Source organism: Sceloporus occidentalis, unplaced genomic scaffold (genome assembly GCF_023333645.1).
Source record: "Sceloporus occidentalis isolate IW3139 unplaced genomic scaffold, rSceOcc1.0.p SCAF_41, whole genome shotgun sequence".
In the NCBI taxonomy this organism is placed as follows: domain Eukaryota; kingdom Metazoa; phylum Chordata; class Lepidosauria; order Squamata; family Phrynosomatidae; genus Sceloporus; species Sceloporus occidentalis.
The window spans coordinates 2142059-2164991 of NW_028317021.1; the positions used below are offsets into that span (position 1 = coordinate 2142059).

Below are 22933 nucleotides of genomic sequence, written 5' to 3' on the forward strand. Positions count from 1 at the left end.
CCCATCTTACACATGCAGAGGTTAAAAACAAACTGCTAATAAAATCTCCTAATTAGCCTGATGGGTTATGGCTGCAATCCTGTGCAGTTACCTGGGAATAAGCACCCTGAGACCATGGTGTAGTGGTTTGAGTGTTGACTACAACTCTTGAGACCAGGGTTCAAATCCCTGCTCAGCCACAGAGACCTGCTAGGTGACCTTGGGCAAGTCAGCAAGTCACACACTCTCGGCCTCAGAGGAAGCCAAAAGCAAAACCCTCTCTGAACACATCTTGCCAAGGAAGCCCCATAATAGGTTTGCCTTAGGGTCACCATAAGTCAGGAGCAGCTTGAAGACACACAACTGCAAAACACCATGAAACTCAGTGGTGTGTGTGTGTGGGAAGGGCCCCTCCTCCCCAATGTTGCATAACTTCAACTTGCAAAACATTTAGCTTTAACAAAAGGTCTTCAGATAGCTGAAATTCAGCCTTTCATTGAGCTGCCCTGAGAAGCAAGGTATTAGAAAGGTCTGCAGTGCCTTTCTAACATCTTGTATTTACTTCTGCTTGTCTTCTGAACATTTGCTATGTGCATTTACCCCAGCCTTAACAGGTTATGTCTAGAACAGCTGCATGATGGAAATCTATGAAATCTTTCCATTGGTTTTTTCCCAGTCTGGAGCCATTTTAAACAAATGTTTCATGTGCATCTTTGTCTCTTGACATGTCTGAAAGAGAAACATTCATATCATGTGCTGCTGAGCAACAGGTGTCACACTATGCTTTGATTCTTACCAAAGATAGACACCACAGTGGTGTTATCCAAGCATCTTGGTACTTTTACTTTGGCTTTCTTGTAACATTAGGAGTTTTAATCTTTGAAGACCCTGCCTCCTCATTAGCTAGCTTTCCTGTCAAGGAGAAAGTAGTAAAAATACTACCTGGCCTTGCATTTAGATTTTAATTTCAAAATGTTATAGGTGTATTTCTCACCTGTGGAAGTATCAAATACATAATAGGATTTGTTTTGCAAAAACAAAGCTATCCATGATGAATTGGACAGGATCACAGGCTGAACACAATTCAAAGGAGAACATCAGGATTCTGCAGTAGAATCTCTGTTGCAATTCCTCTAGACCCGAGTGTGTTCAGCCCAGGAACATAAGACCTTAACTTCAGAACAATGTCAACATGGCATATTTATCAGGTTAGATGAAAAAGAATAAGAGATTATTTATGATGAATTGTCTCTCTGTTTATTTTAATATCTATTTAAAATTCAATAAAATGGGTCGGGATAGACTAGCTAAGAAAATTAGTTGTTAAAGTCAAACTGTTTCTCAGAAATTGAGGGAAGTAATAGTACCATTCTATTCTGGTTTGATCAGAACTTAACTTAAATATCATGCCCAGTTTTCTCTTGGAAAAAAGGGAAGGCTAGTTCTCTGTGTTCATTTTGCTGGGGTGAATTTTCAAACTTTTCAAATTGTGACCCATATCTGTGGGTCACTGAGAGGGGGAGCTAGAAGCCTAATTCTAAAGAGCTCTGAGCAGAGGTGCACACCTAATGGCGCACAAATTTTCCTTCCATTTTTTTATAGTCAAGGAGGTTTTAAAGTACTGTTCAGAGGACAAGCAGGGCTGGGAAGAGTGTTGGAGAGGGGCTTCTTTAAATTTTCAATTTTGCACTGAACTTTTTTCCTTGAGGGGCTTGTGGGGACTTGTATTTAGAGGAAGTGAGTCAGAGACTTACTCTGGAAGGAGCTAGTAGCCAGGAGCTCTTTACATAACTATAGTCTCAGTTAGGGTTGCCATATCCCGCCTGTGGGCGGGACTTTCCCGGTTTTGGGCGGGTCCGCACGGTCCCGTCCTGGTTTTGCCCCGCCCCCGGGCTGAGGGGAGGATTCCCTCCCTGCTTGGGCTCCGCCGCCGTCGCAGCGAGGCCGGGGCCCAGGCTGGGAGGGAAAGCCTCCCTGAAGGGAGGATTCCCTCCCTGCTTGGGCTCCACCGCCGTCGTGGCGAGGCCGGGGCCCAGGCCGGGAGGGAAAGCCTCCCCTCAGCGAGGCTCCTATTCAAATGTAGGACACAAAAAAGTGTCCTACATTTTAAAATTTTGTCCTACATTTGTCCCGGTTTGGAGGTCCTGACATATGGCAACCCTAGTCCCAGTTGATTGAGCTCTTTAACAGCTTGGGGACAAAGGCCAAGCCAGCAGGGGTTCTTTACACTGGTGTTTAACAGGAGAAGCCCACAGTCTTGTTTCAGTGCCTCCTTAAGACTTCTCAGTATGAACACTGAAGGACTTGCTGCAGTCACCTGCAACACTTGTGGGATGTTTTTTTTTCTTGCCTACAGATGTGTGGAACTTCACCTGCACTAAGTGCAAGTTGGTAGCCCTCTTAGAAGAGAAAGTACAGCAGCTGGAGGCCCAAGTAGCTACACTTCAGCATCATAGGGGGCAAGAGGTTTTCCTGAACAGAACGAATCAGACAGTCCTGAACAGGAAACACACATAGGAAGTTGCTGGGGAGGAGGAGGTCACTTCACATACAACAGAAGTAGATGGTTGGAGGAGTGTCACACGCAGAAGTAGGGAAACCAGGGAACGTTCTGTGAGCTTGCAGCTACAGAATAGATTTGAATCTGTCTCTATTATCAAGGATGATGAAGAAGAGCAGCATGTACAGACTTCAGGGACAGAGCAGGGGACCCAGAGAGTTCCACTAAAGGGAACAGCTGCTGCTAAGCCTCGGAGGAGGCATGTGGTGGTCATGAGGGACTCCTTGCTGAGGGGTACAGAAGCAGTGGTTTGTGGGCCCGACAAGATGTCTCGGGAGGTGTGCTTTCTCCCGGGGGCAAAGATTTGTGATATGATGGAGAGGCTGACAAGACTTGTCAAGCCTCCTGACAGTTACCCCTTTCTTTTGGTTCATGTGGGAACCAATGATACTGCAAGACACAGCCTTCAGAATATCATAAGGGATTATAAGGCTTTGGGTAGGAAGTTGAAAGAGATGGGTGCACAGGTTGTCATCTCATCTCTTCTCCCAGTCGAAGGGCATGGTCCAGGAAGGGAGAGGAAAATAGCAGAGGTGAATAACTGGCTTCACAGATGGTGCCGCCAAGAATAATTTGGATTTTTGGATCATGGTCTGAGGTTCCATGAGGAGGGACTTCTGGCAAAGGATGGGTTGCATCTCACACCAGTTGGCAAAAACGTTTTTGCCAATAGTCTCAAAAATTTGATCAGAAGGGCTTTAAACTGAGTTATGTGGGGGAGGGAAGCAGTATTCTGGAAGGCAAAAGGGCTGAAGAAAACTGTCATAGAGGGAACAAGATAAATAGTGCAAGGATCAAAGAGTGGGAGGCAAAAAAACTTACACAGGCAGCAAGTCAAGGGGACCCATGGTCTTCGATGTCTCTACACTAATGCACAGAGCATGGGAAATGAGCAAGATGAACTTGAACTCGTAGCACAACAAAGCAAATATGATATAATAGGCATCACTGAAACCTGGTGGGATGAGTCTCATGATTGGAATGTAGAAATACAGGGGTATAACCTTTTTAAGAGAAACAGGCCAAACAGGGAAGGAGGAGAATTATATGTCAGGGACATTTACACCAGTGAAGAGATCCAGGACACCAATCCTGGAAGCCAGGTGGAGAGCATCTGGATAAAAATTAAAGGGGAGGGAAACAACAGGGGTGTTATTATGGGAGAGTACTGCAGACCTCCAAGTCAGACTGAGGAACTGGATTATGTCTTTCTAGAACAGATGACCACACACAGAAAGGAGAGATGTGTAGTAGTGATGGGTGACTTCAACTATCCTGATATTTGCTGGAAGTCAAACTCAGCCAAATCCTCAAGGTCTAGCAAATTCCTCACTGGTCTTGGAGACAATTTCATTGTCCAAAAGGTGGAAGAGGCAACAAGGGGGTCAGCTATTTTGGATCTGATTCTAACCAACAGGGATGACTTGGTTAATGGATACTGTTACACAGTGGAAAGGAGAAGCCAGGCATAGTCAGACACACATTCTAGACTTTAGGAAAGCTGATTTTAGTAAACTTAAGAGAAATACTGGGGGTGATCCTATGGTCAGGAATACTAAAAGAGAAGGGAGTTCAAGATGGATGGGAGTTTCTCAAAAGGGAGATACTGAAGGCACAATTTCAATCAGTTCCAGTGAAGAAGAAAAATGGGAGGTGTCTCAAGAAGCCAGGATGGATGACTAAGGAACTTTCAACTGAGCTAAGTTTTAAATGGAACATGTATAAGAAATAGAAAAATGGGGAAATCACCAAAGAGGAATTCAAACAAATAACGAGCACGTGTAAGGATAAAGGCAGAAAAGCTAAAGCACAGAATGAACTCAGGCTTGCTAGAGAGGTTAAGAACAAGAAAAGGGGCTTTTTTGGGTATGTCCACAGCAAAAGGAAGAAGAAGGAAATGGTAGGGCCACTGCGTGGAGAAGATGGCAAAATGCTAATAGAAGACAGAGAAAAGGCAGAATTACTCAATACCTTCTTTGCTTCAGTCTTCTCAGAAAAGGCAAAGGGTGCTCAACGTGAGGATAAAGGAGCAGAGAACAGAATAAGGGAATTTCAGCACAGAATAAGTAAAGAGATAGTACAGGAATACCTGGTTAATCTAACTGAATATAAATCAGGCGGGTTGGGGCTAACTAGTACTTGAGAATACTGTCCAACTTGTTTTGTTTCACTGTTTGTTTCCCTGTTCTAGCTGTCCAGGAATATGTGTGTCCTTCTCAAGGAAGCCATGTGATATGTACTTGCTGCTTCCAGCCAATGCCAGACCGCAGAGCAGAACGTGAACAGAATCCACATATTGCCCCTCAACAGTGTGAGTTGGTGGCAATTTCATGGAATCTAGATTTCCGTCACATTTCTTGCTATAGTTACTCTCATTAAAGCAAAGTGTCCAGATCCAGTAAACCAAGTGTTACTAGGCATAGGAAGCTGCTATCTGTTGGGGGTTTTCAGCTGGCAAAAAGTTTAAAAGTTTTCATTGTTTTACTTTGTATGTAAAGGCTCCCCCCTCCTTTTTATGTCTGTTTTAATCTGTACCCTCCTCAAGCCTTTACAAGAGGAAAAGCTATAACATAATTAAATACATATTGCCACCCACTTCTTTTCCTTTGTAATATGGTAGATGAATCCTTTTAGGTTTTAGATGGTGGGTGGCTTGATTCTTGTGAGTAAAACTCTTTGAAGGCAGTTGAAGATGTATACAATTTAGAGAGCTGCAAAGAAGAGAGTTATTTTACAAAAGAAGCCAGTTATTTTGGAGGTGAGGGAGGGAATATAATGTATACTTTAGTTCCTGCTGCGGGTAGTTTAAAGCACCATTGTGCAACACTGCCTCAGCATTTGAAGGAAGATGTATTCTGTGTTTTTCTGATCCTCTGTCTCTGCTCTTTCAATTTCTGATAATCTTAGGAGATTTTGAGCATTTCCTTCCTGGCTGACCAGGAAGTGGTATAATGAGAGGTTGGGTCTACCTTTCTGCTTACACCTGAATTTCTGTAAGCAGCAGTTTTCCTTGTTCAGATGTGTGGGAGAGAACAGAATGAGAGATCCACCAAACTGTACACAAAAGACATTCCAGGGGAATGTATTTGCTGAAGACTTTCTTTTACAGTTCCTACTTGGTATGCTGAGTAATTGATGCCATTTCCTCCCTTCTTTGTGTTTGCAGGCACTGTCTGTCTCCAACCCTACTGTCACTTGTACTGGGGCTGCACTCGGGTGGCATGTTTTGGCTGCTTGGCACCATTCTGTGGTAGGATAAAAGAAGAGTTTTCTGTCAAGTCTTTTACCATTGATAGCTTTGGGGGGGAAATAATCCTCTTGAGAGACTTTGGAAAACTGACCATTAATATCGAAAGGGAGTTGGCATATAAGTTAATATCAGCAAGCATATAACATCTCATTTTACTTAAACTTGCTTAGTGTTTTCCTTGAGAAATGTAACACCCCAGGGTAAACTTGGGATATCATAGAATAGGTTCTGGATGAGTTAGTAACCTTTTAATGACCCTTGCTACTCAGAGAAGCCTCCTAGGAACACACGCATTGGGGGCTGCTATTTCTGACAAGTTATGTCTGTCTGTCTTGAGGTGAGGATGAACAGTGTCTGGAAGCTTGGGAACAGGTATTCCAGTCATTTGTCCTTCCCACTACACAGCAAAAGTGGGATCCTTCCTCACTGGGAACCTTAAGTCCTGACAGAATCCTGGATTCACAACTTTCCCCACCACCAGCATTAAAATTACTGGATGTTTTCCCTGGGAAAACCTAGAAATCAAGATGGATGCATAATTGGTTGGAAACCCATGCTGCAGTGTTCTGTGCCTTGCTCAAGCCACTACACCATGCTGGCTCTTTTTCACTAGCCATCTTCAAAAGGAGACTAGAGGGCTACCTGCTAGGGATGCTGTAGCTGGATTTCCTGCATTGTGTGGGGGATTAGACTCAATGTCCCAATGCTTTTCAACATTTACACCAAGCTGCTGGGAGAGATCATCCGGAGGCATGGGGCGGGGTGTTATCAGTACGCTGATGACACCCAGATATATTTCTCCATGTCTTCAGCTTTGACTTCAGATGGCGTCTCGCCTGTCAATGACTGTCTTAAGGCAGTAATGGATTGGATGAGGGAAAACAAATTGAAGCTGAATCCAGACAAAACAGAGGTACTTACAGTATCAGCTCCGAACCCAGGTATCGGGATACAACCTCCAGTCCTAGAAGGGTTTACATTCCCTCAAAGGACTGTGTTCGCAGTCTGGGGGAGCTCCTAGATTTGTCGCTTCCCATGACAAATCAGGTGAATGTGACGGTCAGGAGCGCCTGTTATCAGCTTCGGCTGATACGCCAGCTGCGCCCTTCCCTGGAAGTCAGGGACCTTGAGACTGTAGTACATGCACTGGTAACCTCACGCCTTGATTTCTGCAATGCACTCTACATGGGGCTACTCTCGTGCTTGGTCTGGAAACTTCAATTAGTTCAGAACATGGCAGCCAGATTGGTCTCCGGTACATCCAGAAGAGACCATATAACACCGATCTTAAGATCACTCCACTGGCTGCCCATCAGTTTCCGGGCCCAGTACAAGGTATTGGTTATCACCTTTAAAGCCCTAAATGTCTTGGGTCCAACCTATCTTCGGGACCGCCTCCTTCCATATAATCCTCCCTGCACACTTAGATCCTGAGGGAAAAATCTGTTACAGCCTTGTAAAACAAGGCTGTCTACGACCTCCCAGAGGACCTTCTCAGTTGTTGCTCCCAAATTGTGGAATGGCCTGCCGGACTAGATCCGTCATATTACCACTCTAAACAGCTTTTAAAAAGCTATAAAGACCGATCTCTTTCGGCAGGCCTTCCTGAATAGTTCTCCGGCTATCAGAAGGAAAATCTAATTGCTGACCTCTGACTTCACCACAGTTATTGTATTGTTTTAAAGTATGTTTTATGTTTTAAATTCTACATTGTTTAATTGTATTTTAAGGGGTGGGTGGGTTGAGGATTTGGACTGTATATTTTAATCTTGTAAGCCGCCCCAATTGCATTTTGTAGAGAGGCGGGATATAAATAAATTTTATTAATTATTATTATTAATGGCCTATGGGGCCCCTTTCAACTCTACAGTCCTTTGATTTTCATGCAATCTAAACCACATGCTGTCTTTTATAACAAAGGAGCGCCCCTCCCATGGACCATCATGGTCCCTCAAATTGCCAGCTAGTTTTCCTCTTTGAAAGGTGATTAAGATACATCCACCTTGATACAGAAGTTAATAGTTCTCATTGCATTGCAACCAACTTCCAGTACTGTCATTTTGAGATTGTAAAATAATGGCAACTGTACTCCCAACTAAATCAATGCATTAATATGCATGAGAATTGATAGTCATCGCTTACCTGAATCCTGTTGAGGCTGCTCTAGTTGTAAATAATGACTGATGTAATCCTATGCATTTTCAACATAACAAAAATATCTCTTAGGCTCTTAGACATTTCTGATTGCAAACAACTTTGTCTTCTTTTTTATTTGCAGAAATAAATCTTGGTGACAAGTGTTTAGATGGAGTCCTTAATGGCAATAACTATGAATCAGATATTCTAAAGGTATGTTCAGTCAAAACATCATCTTTTAAGAATATACTAAGGTTGATCTTGAAAATATTAGGGTGAGCTTCCACCCTCAAGATTTCACCAGGCCCACCACTGTGTCACTACTTGACTGTTCACAAGACAGTATACATTTTTTTCAAATAGTTTTATTTAACAACAAAAAAGACAATACAAAAAACTACACATAGAATCATAGAATCGTAGAGTTGGAAGAGACCACTAGGGCCATCCAGTCCAACCCCATTCTGCCATGCAGGAAATCCAAATCAAAGCATCCCCGACAGATGGCCATCCAGCCTCTGTTTAAAGACAAAATGAGAAAATAATGAAGTAAGAATACACATCAAAATTACAGTTCACTAAACCCTATATTACATTTCTACTCATCTCAAAGCACTTACCTAATTATCTTACTTTCATTATAAACATCTTTAAAATTATAATAAATTTATTTCTTGTATTAAAAATGACTATATTTTGTTGTCACACACATTTCCTACCTAGTGGACAAGACAGTCTAGAGGCCACTTAGGCATAAAATTTCTTTATCTGGCTGCCTATTTTGGGGGAGAGAATGGGAAATATAATCTTTTTTAAGGTAAAATTAATTTAAGGTAATTACATTCATAATACTTCTCTTTCTGAGGGAAAGGGTCAAAAGCATGCACAAACCTCTGCTTTATGCTTCACAGGCTACTTTTCTCCTATTACAGGATTACCTGGCATCCAGGGGTTTGACATGGAAAAACATATTGAATGAAAGTCTCCTAGCTCTTCGAAGAGGAATTTTTATTTTGCCAGGTAAAACCCATCTCTTCTGTCCTTAAAAACAATTTCTGAAAGCATCCTGTTGGATTTGTGATTTTGTTAGTAGGTTTCAGTTCTCCGACCATGATTCAGTTTTTAAGCTGCCTACAATAGGGGTCAATTACTTATTTATTTGCCATTGTGCTCATCTTCCTGTCTTAGAATCTTGGAATAGTTCTGTATACTTTAGCATACAATCCTATATGAACTTATTTGGTTCCAGAATCTGTGACCAGCTTATCCTCACATAATGATGAGGTTACATCTTGTGTCAGATAGGAGACCCACCACATGTTCCTGATTTTCTTCCATCATGGGAATCCAAAGGCTTCAGGTGTCATAGCAGAGATTGGGAACCTTTAGCTCCAGATGTTGATGAACTGTTATTCCAATCATTCCTCACCATTAGTCATGCTTGCAGCAGCTGATAGAAAATGGAGTGCAATATCTTCTGAGGACAGTTCTCATACCTATGCTAAAGAAAGAGGCAGACAGCATTTCTACTCAGTTTTTGCGGTCTTTCATTAAATTATCTTTTCACTCTTGACCATCTACATCCTTGATTTATTTTCCTTCAGATTATCGAATTACTGGAGAAACGGTGCTCTGTTACTGTTGTGGCCTCCGCAGCTTCCGAGAGCTGGCTTACCAATACAGGCAGAATATTCCTGTTACTGAATTGCCAGGTATGAAAAAAGACGTCTTTAAATAATAGACCGCAATCGCAATAGTAATGGTTTGTTTAGTGTGTGTTTTGGTAATGTGTCTTGCAATCCTGTTTGTCCTACTTCTGCATAGCAAGCACGTCGTTGTTCACACAGATTGGCAGCTGCTTGTTTAATTCTGTATTTTTATTTACTTGAAACACTTGCAAATCGTTTTGTCCAGTGGCAATAAAGATTAAAGAAATGCCTAAGCTAAAAGACAGAATGGCCGGGGGGCAGGGGGTTTCTATTCTTTCTAAAAGTACAGCCGTCACAGATGCAGAGTTGTCTCTTTCTTTCTGCAGAAATTGGGAATTGCCACCTGCCAATAACGTTTTACATGGTAATTAACAACAATGTTGTTGCAACTGCAGAACAATATATGACAAGCAGAAGTTGTAAAACCTTTAGCATAAACAGTGGGCAAGAGAGAGCTGAAGAAAGTTCTGTGGAGCTAGGTGCACATATATAGCTTTCATCCCACTTTGGGACTGATATGCTAGCTCCTTGGTTTCAGCCACTTTTCCTCTCCCATATAAAAGAGCTAAAAAGCAACACAAAACTAAAAACAGATGTTCAACATGCTATTCAGTTCTATTTTCAGCTACTTTTTTGCAAATTTTTAAGGTATGGGGAAGCCTTGGCAAGTTGACAGAGGAAAAAAACACTTCATTTTGCAGTAGTTTTGAGTCATGTGGGGGTTGGAGTAAAAAAAAATCACCTGGAATTTTTTTAGGGGGTCTGGTTTTGGAGGACTTTAGGGGCCGCACTTTAGGACTTTGGCGCCTGCATGCAGCTCATGAACCTGTTTTTCATCTCCTCTTTTAGAGAATGTTTCAATCTTTTAAAAAATGGACAAAATTAAACCTGCAATAGTTATTCATGCATACATACCTTATGATCAAGTATTTCTGTTCAAATGCTATTGACTTTTTGAAAGAGTATCTGTTTTCCACCAGTGGTGGGAGAGCATCCTTACAAGGGTTGCTCCTCCTGGTTACTTGAGGATGTTTTCCATTGGACATTTTCAAAATCAAAATACAGTTGAAACCAAAAACTTTTATATTGGAAATACTAACAGAACAGAAAAGAAATAAGGAAGGACTTTACAGTATAGGATCACTGCAGCAAGAATACTTTATGCCCAAAAGTGAAAGGATGCTGCTATTCCAACACAAGACTGGCAGATGAAGACAGTTGAACTTGCTGAATGGATAAATTGACAATGTTAATTAAAGAGAAATTACTGAATAACTTTAAGAAAGATTGGAAGTTTGTCATTATTTTTTGCCATTCCCTTGAGGCCATATATCAGTCCCAGGTTTTGTAAATTAAATAGACTTTGTAGGAAATAGAAGCAAAAATGTATTATCATATAAAGGGAGTATAGTAAACAGGGGAATATATTCATCAGTTGGGATGGCAAGTCGGTAGTGTAGATATTATTTTTGTTTAGTAGTAGTCGTTTTTTATTGAACATAAAAACAACCACACACATATGTTATCCATATATCTAAAATATGCATACACAAGCAATACAACTATAAGCTATATGGATAAGAGTATGTCTCCCATCCACTGCTGAAAATGAACATGTGATTGCAAGAACTGATGTTCCCATTTTATTTTGGTGGGTGGGTGTTCTTAAAATTATCTCTGTGTGAATGTAATATTAGAAATAATACTGTATATACTCACATCTAAGTCTAAAAATGTACGTCAAAAAATTGACCCTAAAAACCTGAGTTGACTTATCCATGGGTCAGTGTAAGTACTGTATCTTAACTCTTATTTAAAAGAAAGAACCATCCCCTGGTGAAAAGCAAGAGTATAATCTGTCTTGAAAGCACTGACCCCCTCTACTCTCTCATCCATCCAGCCTTAAGAGTGAGCACAAAGAGTTATGCCTGCTGGAATTTTGGAAGTTCTTTGACATTGTTTTGGTTTGCCTCATCCTTTAGATCCTTTGCTATGTGCCCTTAAATTTTACCCTCAACTTATACATGAGGTCGACTTATATTTGAGTATATACGGTATGTGCATTGGGTGTGACTAGGCATCCCCCATGGTAGCATGTGTTATGTATTATGTATCTATAATTCAGAATGCACACATTTTGATTGATACTTCTGACTGATAATAATATGGCCTTCTTTATCAATTACCGTATATACTCATGTATAAGTCGACCCCATGTATAAGTTGAGGGCAGTTTTTGGATCTAAAATCATGGATTTTGATATGACCTGTGGATAAATCGAGGGGCAAACACTGGAGGATGTTACAAAAGAACTAAACGGGGGGGGGGGGGGACAAAGCACCACTTCCCTCCCTATAGTTCCCTCTCTGGACCTCTCCCAAGCATCAGTCTCGGCATGGAAAAGGGGAAACAAACATCGGCGCCTGTGTGCGCACACACACACACACTCTCACTCTTTCCCTTACCAGAAGCATCTTCAAGGCTTGTGGCTTGTGAAAAGGAGGACAGACCCCACTTTCTCTTTTCTTGTCACCCCCAGGATTCCCAAGGCTCATAGCTTGTAAAAATAGAGGACAGACCTTTCTCTCTCTCTCTCTGCCTTTCACCCCCAGGACTCCAAGGCTCATAGCTTGCAAAAATAGAGGACAGACCTTTCTCTCTCTCTGCCTTTCACCCCCAGGACTCCCAAGGTTCAGGGCTTGCAAAAATAGAGGACAGACCTTTCTCTCTATATACCTTTCACCCCCAGGACTTTCAGGCAAAACGGGGTACAAGCCAGGGCATACATTGCCTCAGCAGCAGCTTGTTAGCTCTGGCTGCGCGAGAAGGCTGAGCAGGGACGTAGCCAAGGGGGGGTTCTTGGGGTCCGGAACCCCCCCCCTTCCATTAGAAAAATGAATGGTGTGTGCTGCTGTGCCGCTGCTCCCAAGCCCCATTATAATGGTGGCACTTAGTCTGGACCACCCACCCCCCCTTCCTAAAATCCTAGCTACGTCCCTGGGCTGAGAGGGAAACAGACACACACACACAGAGGGAGAGAGAAGAGCGGGCGCCGGGGCTTCAAACAGGGAGCCATTACAAGGCTACAGAGAAAGGTGGGCACTTCTTCTTTCAAGAAATTTATTAGCATTAACTCATTGCCCCGTACATAAGTCTACCCATGATTTTGGAGTTCATTTTGGGGCATAAATTTTTCGACTTATAGTTGAATATATACAGTAGTTGACTGTCATTATTTTGGAAAGCTAATGTTATTCTCAGTCAGTCTCCAAATTGCTTAAAGCCTTTAATAATTCTCAGTTGTGCATCAAGTGTCTGTTTTTTCTTGCAGTGACTGTCACATCACGTCCTGATTGTTATTGGGGGCGCAACTGTCGGACTCAGGTCAAAGCACACCATGCTATGTGAGTTGTCCCTCGACTTGCACTCCTTTAAACCTTTTCTTTAAAGCTATCTGCACTGCTCACCCCTGCACTAGCTATTACATGCAGAACGATTAATGGTTTTGGATATAATGTGTGATAATAGTTGTCACCACCTTTTGACCATGACTTTTCATAGGGATTGCTTTGTATGAGCACTCCCATATAATGCAGGGAGCAGCCTTAGCTATAGCAGTTGACCTGGGTGTATTAAGAGTACGAATGGTCTGGACGCATGTCAAGACACTCTAAATGGGGCTCATCAGTACAAATAGGGTGGTGATGGCAATGACTCCAGATATTTAACATCTCACCTGGTAGCTATAGGTGACTTGAAATTCTTCTTTGTGGTCTCTGTGCCTCACAGAATTGGGGTATTGCACCTGCGCAGAGGCTCCATTCGGAAGCTGAAAAGCTGAGCAGATTGGCGGGAGCCCCGCCTACTCCCATGTACTGAGCATGCCCAGTCCCACCAATCTAGCTCCTCCTCCAGTTCTCTGTCATCTGCCACAAGAGAAACATCTTTGGTTTGCTCCTGAGCTGAATAGATTTCTACTGTACAGTAGACTTTTTGTCTTTCCTCCCTTTCTCTTTCTGTACGGTAGATTTTTGTCTTTTCTCTCTCTTTTTCGAGCATTGCCCTCTAAAATTTTGATTATTGTGAGAGAGAAGTGTTGCCAGCCCGGACGGGCCTACCACTTCTAGGCCTCTTATGGCCGCCCTTTTTAAGCATTGTTCCAAATGTGACTGTAAAATTGCATTCAATGATGGTCATTCTAAATGCCTTTTTTGTTTAGGGGAAACCCATATCTCTGATAGGTGCCCCCATTGTAGAGCTTTTACCTGCGGTGACTTTCAGGAATAGAGCCTCCAAACTTAAATCTTTCTTGTGGGAGCGCTCTCTCTCTCTGTTGCCCAAAAATCCGCTTTGGCTTTAGATCCTTTGGGGAAAAGTCCCATCCACAAATTTCCAAGAATTCCCAAAATTTCAAGGCCTTTGATGTCAACAACTGCTACCTCAATGTCAACATCGATTTGAGCTCCCACATCATCGGTGACATCAACGTTGAGAACCTCGATGTCACAGCCATCTTCTTCAGAGTCATCATTGCCACAAGAGGTGCCCTCTGTCTCTCAACAGAGACCTCAGAAAGCCAAAAAGAGGTCTGATGCTTCTCCTGCTTCTGACAAACCCAAGGAGAAGCCTAAACCTAAGGTGGCGGCTGCCCTTTCAACCACTTCGGCCCCAGCGCTGATGTTGACCTCGATTTCGTTGTCTGCTCCGCTATCGACATTGATAGCTTTAGGTACGGCTAAGCTTGATTCCACATTGGCTTTCTTTATGCCCGCCTTGACATCGGCGGATGATTTGCCATCCCCCATCCTGGTCACTGTTTTAGACTCGGCATCGGGGGCTCTGGACTTGACGTCGACGGCTATCTCTATGCCTACGCCTTTGACTGTTGCCACTCTGGTCCCGACAACAATATCTCCTCTGCCTCCTGTCCCAACTATGTTACTGGCACAGATCCTGGCAACCTCATTGAGAGCTTACAGACTTTCCTTTTCATCTCTGCCTCCTTGAAGGCAGTCGCCGGTCAGAGCCTGCAGATCCCCTTCGCCTCGAGACCAAGACGGATACAGACACGGCTTGCCTCATTCCTTGGGGTCCTACATCGCGCGTTATCGAGCTGAAGAATATTGGAGAGAACAGCCTTCCTCATACAGATCCTACTCTCCTTCCTATAGAGATCGGTATCATTACCGTGACCTCCACAATGACTCCTCGCTATCGACACCGCTCTCGCTCACCTCCTCGACGTCACTCTCAATCACCTTCTCAGCGTCGTTCTCGATCTCGCTCTCCTAGAGATGGCCACTACCGTGCCCCATCGCCACCACCTCGTACTACAGCCACTGTCTCCCGCCCTCTGGCTTCACCCATTCGCTCTGCGGCGGAGACCCTTGTCTTGACATCGATCTCGACATCGATGATGATACCCATACCGTCAATAATTCCAGTTGTACCCTTGACGTCGACGGTCCCATTGTCAATTCCTCAGGGAGACCCATCTGTAGCTCTCTCTATACCAACTGTGCTACATTCCACTAAAGAATCCACATATGAACCAGAGCTATCTCCTCATTCTCCATCGCCGGTGATAGCTTCCCCTCAGGAAGAGGTTGAAAATACTACGCCTCAGTCTCCCGTCGAGGACGTTCACCTCTTCTCTGATGTTGTTGACAGGATGTCCAGGGCCATAGGCCTCCACATTGACCCACCCCTTAAACCTCCTAGGGACCCAGTTCATGGTATTTTGCCTGTTCCTAATCAGCAGGCAGTCCTTCCATTTTTGGCCTCTTTTTCTGATGTTATGGCCCTATCATGGCACAAACCTGCATCTGTGCTCTCGGCATCTAAGAAACTTGAGGGCATGTACAAGGTTCAACCGGATACAGCTCCATATCTCTTCACTCATCCTGCACCTAATTCTCAGGTGGTTGAATCCACTACACTAATTCTCGGTTGAATCCACTACAGAATCATCAGGCAAGAGGCACTCTGCCCCAGTGGATAAAGATGGCAGACGTATGGACGCAGATTTTATTCTTCTGTTGCCCTGAATGCCAAGGTTGCCAACCTCCAGCCTATATGGCGGGCTACCAAAGGTTTCTTTGGGACAAGATGGCTTCCTTCATCCCCTATCTGCCTGAAGAACAAAAATCTGCAGCTATGGACTTCTATGCTGAGGCCCTCTCTTTGGTTAACCAACAGCTCCACTCAGCCAGACACTCCATCGACTGTTCAGCTAAAATAATTTCCGGTGCCGTTGCCCTTCGCAGGTTTGCCTGGCTTAGGTCCACAGATCTTACTGATAAAGCCAGAAACAAAACTGAAGACCTTCCCTTTGATGGCGAGGGCCTGTTTGCAGCCAATACAGACAACTCTCTCAGCACTCTGCCCAAAAATTGTCTAACTGGTAAATACCTTGGGCTGACCACAAATAAATAACAATACAAGAGGCGTGACAGATCAGCTCCTTCTTCTTACTCTCAACCGCGTTCTGGAAACTCTTCCCAGTATAAGGGCTCTTCACAACAGTCTTCGGGAAGACCCTATAAACAACACAACAAACAACAAAATAACCAGCAACAACAACATCAAAATCAACAACAATCTTCGAAGAAGCCTTCTTCCTCTTCTAAGTCCCATTTTGACAACTCCACCGAGATGACACCATCATCCATTCTCTCTCCCTCTGTCTGCCCCCCGACCCAGGCTGTCCAGTTTTTACGACCAGTGGTGTCAAATCACCTCCGACACCTGGGTCCTTACTATCATTCGTTTGGGCTACACCATAGAATTCTCAAATATTCCTCCACATGGTGTTTTCTGTTCCACTCCGTCTTCCCCTACTCTCCAGGAAGAGATCGTCTCCCTTCTGGACAAATCCTTCCAACTTCTCGCCTCCCGATGGGGGACTCCATCCTTGGACCTCTTCGCCACTCCGGACAATGCCCAGTGCCCACAATTCTGCACCAGGGCAGGCAGGGGATACGGCTCCCTGGGAGATGCATTCCTACACAGTTGGAACCAAGACTTCCTCTGTGCCTTCCCTCCACTACCACTTGTAGCAAAGGTTGTGACCAAGATGACCAGAGACAGAACCAGCGCGATTCTGCTGGCCCCCTTCTGGCTGAGACAACCCTGGTTCACCCCCCTGCTCCACCTGTCCAGGGGTCAATACTTCAAACTCCCGAGTTGGCCGGACCTTCTGTCTCACTCTCATTGAGTGGTCCTTCATCCAGACCTCCTCAGTTTACACCTGACAGCTTGGAGGATCAGTCCCTGAACTCTCCTGAATTGCTCAAGGTCTTGTCAGCTTCTAGAAAAGACTCTACTAAACGATCCTACTCCTACAAATGGAGTCACTTTTGTGAGTTTGCTACAGCTAGAGCTGAACCCTCCAGTCCCGTGAGCCTTTCTACAGCCTTACACTTCCTCTTACACCTTCGTGATCAAGGTTTGGCCTTCTCTTCCCTCGAGGTCTATTTGTCTGCCATTGCCGCCAACCAGCCTCCTGGTTCACCACGCCAACTATGAAAAGGTTCTTCAAAGGCCTCCATTATCTCTATCCTCCGATGCCTCCTTAGGCCCCGACGTGGTCTCTATCTTTGGTGCTTACGCAGCTAACTAGGCCTCCCTTTGAACCTTGGGCTCAGCCTCTCTGACACTGTTGACACTAAAGGTGTCTTCTCTTGTGGCCATTACTTCAGCCAGACGTGCTTCTGAATTGACGGCGTTGCATTCTGATGAGCCTTTTCTTGTTTCCCACAGAGACAAAGTGATTCTCAGATCAGACATCTCATTACTCCCTAAGATGGTTTCCCCTTTCCACCTTTCTCAAGACATTGTTCTACCCAATATCTACCCCGACCCATCTACGCCTTTGGAAAAGACTATGCACATGCTGGATGTCCGCCGTGCTTTGGCTTTTTATGTTCTGCTGAGTTCAGGTTGACCAAGGTTGTTTGTTTGTTACGGTGGTTCCAGGAAGGGTCACCCTGTTTCTGCACAAAGATTTTCAAAATGGATTGCTCAAAGACTATTTCTCTGGCTTATGAGCTGGCCAAACACCCTCTTCCTGTTGGTGTATGTTCACACTCAACCAGGGCTGTTGCTTTCTCTGCTATCTTCCTTAGAGGTGTTCCTCTACCTGATGTCTGCAAGGCAGCCACATGGTCCCAGCCTTCCATTTTTGTGGCCCCAGCCTTCCACTACCGGCTAGATTCCAGGTCTCGTCGAGATGCCAGTTTTGGTCATGCTGTCCTTTCCTCTATTTTGCAGTGATCTTCCCATCTCCTTAGGTTAGCTTTTTAGGCACCCAATTGTGTGAGGCACAGAGACCACGAAGAAGAAGAACAGGTTACTCACCTGTAACTGTGGTTCTTCGAGTGGTTATCTTTGCCTTCACACAAATCCTGCCCTACCTCCCCTCAGTCAGGTCCCTGCCATGTTTTTGCGGCAGACTTGAACTGAAGGAGGAGCAAGATTGGTGGGACTGGGCATGCTCAGTGCATGGGAGTGGGAGGGGCTCCCACCAATCTGCTCAGCTTGTCAGCTTCTGAATGGAGTCTCTGTGCAGGCGCAATACCCCAATTGTGTGAGGGCACATGTGACCACTCAAAGAACCACAGTTATAGGTGAGTAACCTGTTCTTCCATGTTGGTGATTGAGTTGACCCCGGAAGATTGTATTTCTCCTCCACTTAATTTCCATTCTTGCTGCAAAGGAAGAGAGACATAGCCTTCCTTTCTGCTCTCCCTTTAGAAGGCTGTTTGTTTTCCTAACTAGATAATAATTCTTTATGTTTCCATGGGGTAGAAGGTTTCCTTGAGAACCAGCGTGACATATTGGTTTGGGCTTCGGAGACAAGGGTTCAGATCCTCATTTGGCCCTGGAAACCCACTCTCTCAGCCTCAGACAGGCTATGGCAAATCCCCTCTGAACAAATCTTACCACCATGTTCAGCCGTGGTGAACACCATGTTAGGTTCGCCTTAAGGTCGCCATAAGTCAGAAGCAACTTGAAGACACAAAACAGTAACAAAGAAGGTTTCCACTGCTGTGGCATGGAGAGAAACACAGCTGACTTGGAAACAAGCCTTTACATCGGGATAGTTTTTTTTTAAAGTATAGGCTAATAACTTCTATAGTCTCATTAACAAGGTTGTATTTTGTTGCTATTTATCATAATTATTTTAAAGTCAACATTCTAATAATAAAAGATTTATTTTTAATTGATATCAGCATTTACAATTACTATGATGGCATTTAAAATACATTTAACAGTATATTTTTAGAGAGATCTCTGATGTGTTTGTGGGTCAGTGTTGTCTGAACTGAACTTTTTGGGGTCTGAACTTTGTGCTGATCTGTACAACATACAGTGGTCCTTTCACATTCACAAGAGTTAGGGTTGATGGACCCCCGTGAATGTGAAAAACTGCAACTAAAAAAACATTATTCTTTTTGTGCAATCAAGCTTTCACGGCCAGAATCCATAGTTTTTTGCGGGGTTTTCAGGCTATGTGGCCGGCTTCTGAAAGGGTTTATTCTTGACATTTCGTCAGCATCTGTAGCTGGCATCTTCAAAGTATGCGCATTCTCCAGCCACAGATGCTGGCGAAACATCAGGAATAAACTCTTCCAGAACACGGCCACATAGGCCAAAACTCCCACAAAAACCTATTACTTTTGCTTGAGGAATCTCCAGGTCCCCCAGTGCAACTCTATAATTAACATCTGCCAGAAGTTGATCACAGAATCATGCTGGAGGACCTACAAATGCCTAGAGAAGTGTTTTCTTTAGGAACTTCTGGGTTCTTCAGCACAACTCTATGGTCAACCTCTGGCAGAGTTGCACTGGAGGACTTAAAAGATTTCTAGAGAGGACATATTAAAGCCGCAAATGATCAAATCCGCAAAAGGCAAAGCCACAAATGTGGAGGGCCAACTATTCTAAAACATAAAACAAAAATGTTCTATTAACTAGCTGTCTGATTTCAGTCTTAGAAAAAGGAGGTAAAATATGAATGATACTTCTGAGTGTTTTTAAAAGGGAAACTGACAGTTTTTGAATGGAAGTCTCTTTCACGTTGCCTTTTGTGCCCATCTTAACTTTCTGTTCCTTGCTTTTTCTGTTTTTTTTCTCTTTTTTCTTGTTTGTTTTGCAGGAAGTTCAATCACATTTGTGAGCAAACCCGGTTCAAAAACTGAATGTGTTTGTTGGAATACTTGCAACCTGTAAAAAGGGAGTTAAAACTGAAATGCAGACTCAGCAGTAATCGTTTCATTGTTCCCTCATAGCAGGGAGTTGGTAACTCTTTACATCAGGTACTCTGATGTGATATTTTTTTATTTGGTAAAGTTTTGCAGCTTGTAAGAAAGGTGGATCTTCTGCTGTTCTCTGTTCTGTTCTGCTTCTTCTTCTTTTTTTTTTAAGAGAATTGAACAAGTAATCCTGATTAACCTTCCTGTTTCAGCATGTTTGACAGCATTCATACGTAATGTATGACAGCATTCATGGACTAAAAGGGTATTTAGAGCATTTAGGGGGATGGAAGAAACTGGATTGTTCTGTATGTGAAAACAGATTGACAACTGTTGCTTGTGGAATAAAATACAAAGTGGGTTTACCAGTGAGCAGGTGATTCAGAAAATCATAGTTAGGTAAAACTACTCGTCTATCTAATTTAGGAATGGGTAACTATTTCTGGGGACCAGTCCCCTGACCACTCATGCTCACAGCCCCTTGTGTCCTACAAGTCTCTTTCTGAGGGGATGGATTGCACAATCCTAGTCTGTCACAAATGAACATCTGCCAAAAGATCTTTACTGGACTTGGCATGGATCATCCAGTTACTACATGAATCCTCCCAGGGTCGTCCTCTGCCCTACAACACTTTGCATATCCCTTTGCTGAGTGCCGTAATGCCCTTTTTTACCTGCCTTCTTTTATAGTGGTTGAGAAAAACTGAGAATTTTTATTTTTCAATTTCATCTTTTTGTTTCCCTAGAATTTCTGAATCCTCTTTCTCTATTAAATAGCATTCTTTCTGGGACTAAGACAAGACAAATGGTCCAAATTCTTGATTGGATATCCACTGTATTTGTGGGAATTTTTCTACAGTCAGTCTGAGATCTCTGCTTTGGGCTTTCTTTTACTAAGCAACACAATTCACAAGACATTAAAAGAGAAGTTGCAGCTGTATTTTTGAACAACTGTACATTTTTACTTTTACATGATTAGCATTTGTTTTCCCTTACAGCTGCCCTGGAAATCCTTCCTTTTTTTTTCTCCTTTTATCTTCACCAGACAACAAAGCAACTGACATGATCCAGTCAGCCGTTAACCATCAATAGGATTTAAAAGTGCTTGGCTATGACTGGATCTAGTCTGTCCATACTGTCACATTAACTGGGGTTTTTTTCCCTGCATAAATAAAAGAGCAGGATTTTTTATCTGCTCAGCATGGCGGCATTCGTTTTGTAAAGGATCCATTTGACTTGAGATTAAGTAGCACAAATAAGTTCATAAATACAAATTGCCTTGGAAAGTGTCTGTGAACAAATATATTTTTGCTTTATTAATTGTTGGACAGATTGTAAAACAAAAGACAGCAGCCTTGGGGACCTCAGAGGTAGGATGCAAAATAAGCCCCCACTTTATGGCATTAATTATTGCTAAATTAGCAGATGTTCAGCAATAAATTAAATAAGGCTTCTGTGTATATTTTTACAGCATAGATTAATAATTGTTTTGAAAAAATGCTGGCAGACACCTTGCCAGGATCTCTGTCTTCCTTTAAACTTAATAATGGCTACAGTCCATCCCATTAGGCCCATTAAAATCACTGGGATTCTACATGCCAAAGTTATTAATCCAACCTGCATTACATTTTTAGACATGGGAATGGTTTTGGAGCATGCTTCCATAGCCTGAAATAGTAATGTGAGACCCGACTCAAAGGAAGAAACCAGCAAGCTAATGCAGGCTCTTATGTCCCATTCCAGTGTACTTTTAAGGATGGGACTGAAGGATTGGTCACTTTAAACTCTGCAGAGTTCATTCTATCTCTCCTGGCTTTAAAAAAATAGAGCTTCCAAAGTGTTCTGGGTGTAACCTATTTACCAACTGAGCTCAAACTACTGGCTCCTGACAGATGTTTTTAAAGAAAAGAAAAACGAAGCAGCTGCTCACTGTATTTGTTGACTGTTTTAACTGGAGTCCGCTTCCATCTTCAGGCAGTCTGTTTGAGCACCCAGACTGTATCCGAAACATGGTTTAGTAGGACTAAATCTGAGCAAACAGTCTGATTCAATTAATGTTCCTTATAAGCCCTAGTTGTTTTAGAAAGACGTTAAACACAGAAAGAAGGGAGCATACTAACTCCTCTACTTCCTTGGTCATTTTGGTTGTGTAAAAAGACACAATTCTGAAGAGCCTGAATTTGGAATTTTCAGATTTCTGCTTTTAGTGGAGACCCAAAAGAGAGGCCCTCCTTCTCAGAACCATTTCTTTTCACACTATCAAAGCAAGGACAGAAAAGTCGGGTTAGCACACTCCATTTGTGATGCCTGAATAGGCCTTCAGTTACGTGGGAGTTATTTTCTTATTTTTTGCTTCATCCACCACTTCAGTAACATTGAAATGGATGAGGTAGGAGGCAAGAACTGTACAAATGCCATATCAAGCCACTTGATCCTTTCTAGGTGATTTTACACATGCACACCACCCACATTTCTACCACTTGAATGTAGGGAACAACTGTGAAGGAAGTTGCTGCTGTGACGCTATGTTCAAATATGGTGTCAAGATGTTCTCCTGAAAGAATGTTAACTGCAGAAGTGGGCAAAGTCATATTTTGCAATGTGTGAGAATGGTTACCTTTTGGAAAATTAAAATTACATCTGGAGGGGGGGAGTGAAGATTTGTCATATGTAAACAGAACTAAAATGTTATTAGCTAGTTAGAGCTTATTGTCATGTTGTAGTCTGAATGGATCTCTTAAATGTTTCACTTAAATAAACACTGTTGTTGCACTGGACATTAAATCTGGCAACTGTTGAAGCTGTAGCTTTGAAAAGTTATTTTTGAACTCCAGAATCCCCCAACCAGCATGAATTACTGGCGTAGAATTGCAGTAAGTTTCTAAGCTCTTCTGGGAACATATGAACATAATGCCATTTGAGAAGGAAGGCTAGGACATACTTCCCCCCTCACTGTGCATACACTTGTTTCTACAATACTGGTTTAAAATTCCAGCTTAAAGTCTGTAACCTCCTAACCATTATGCAGGAAAGTGATCAGTA

At 43.0% G+C, this 22933-nt stretch overlaps 1 protein-coding gene across 1 annotated transcript in view; it reads left to right on the top strand.

Annotated features, from left to right (window-relative positions):
• CHFR (checkpoint with forkhead and ring finger domains) overlaps positions 1 to 22697 on the top strand; it is a 43585-nt gene extending 20888 nt beyond the window's left edge. The window contains exons 12-18 of the mRNA XM_089489709.1: positions 4731 to 4850; positions 5706 to 5789; positions 8068 to 8138; positions 8858 to 8945; positions 9530 to 9637; positions 12967 to 13039; positions 19795 to 22697. Coding sequence (XP_089345835.1) covers positions 4731 to 4850; positions 5706 to 5789; positions 8068 to 8138; positions 8858 to 8945; positions 9530 to 9637; positions 12967 to 13039; positions 19795 to 19837 — 587 coding nt within the window. The 3' untranslated portion in view covers positions 19838 to 22697. The remainder of the gene's footprint in view (positions 1 to 4730; positions 4851 to 5705; positions 5790 to 8067; positions 8139 to 8857; positions 8946 to 9529; positions 9638 to 12966; positions 13040 to 19794) is intronic.
• Positions 22698 to 22933: the final 236 nt, after the last annotated feature.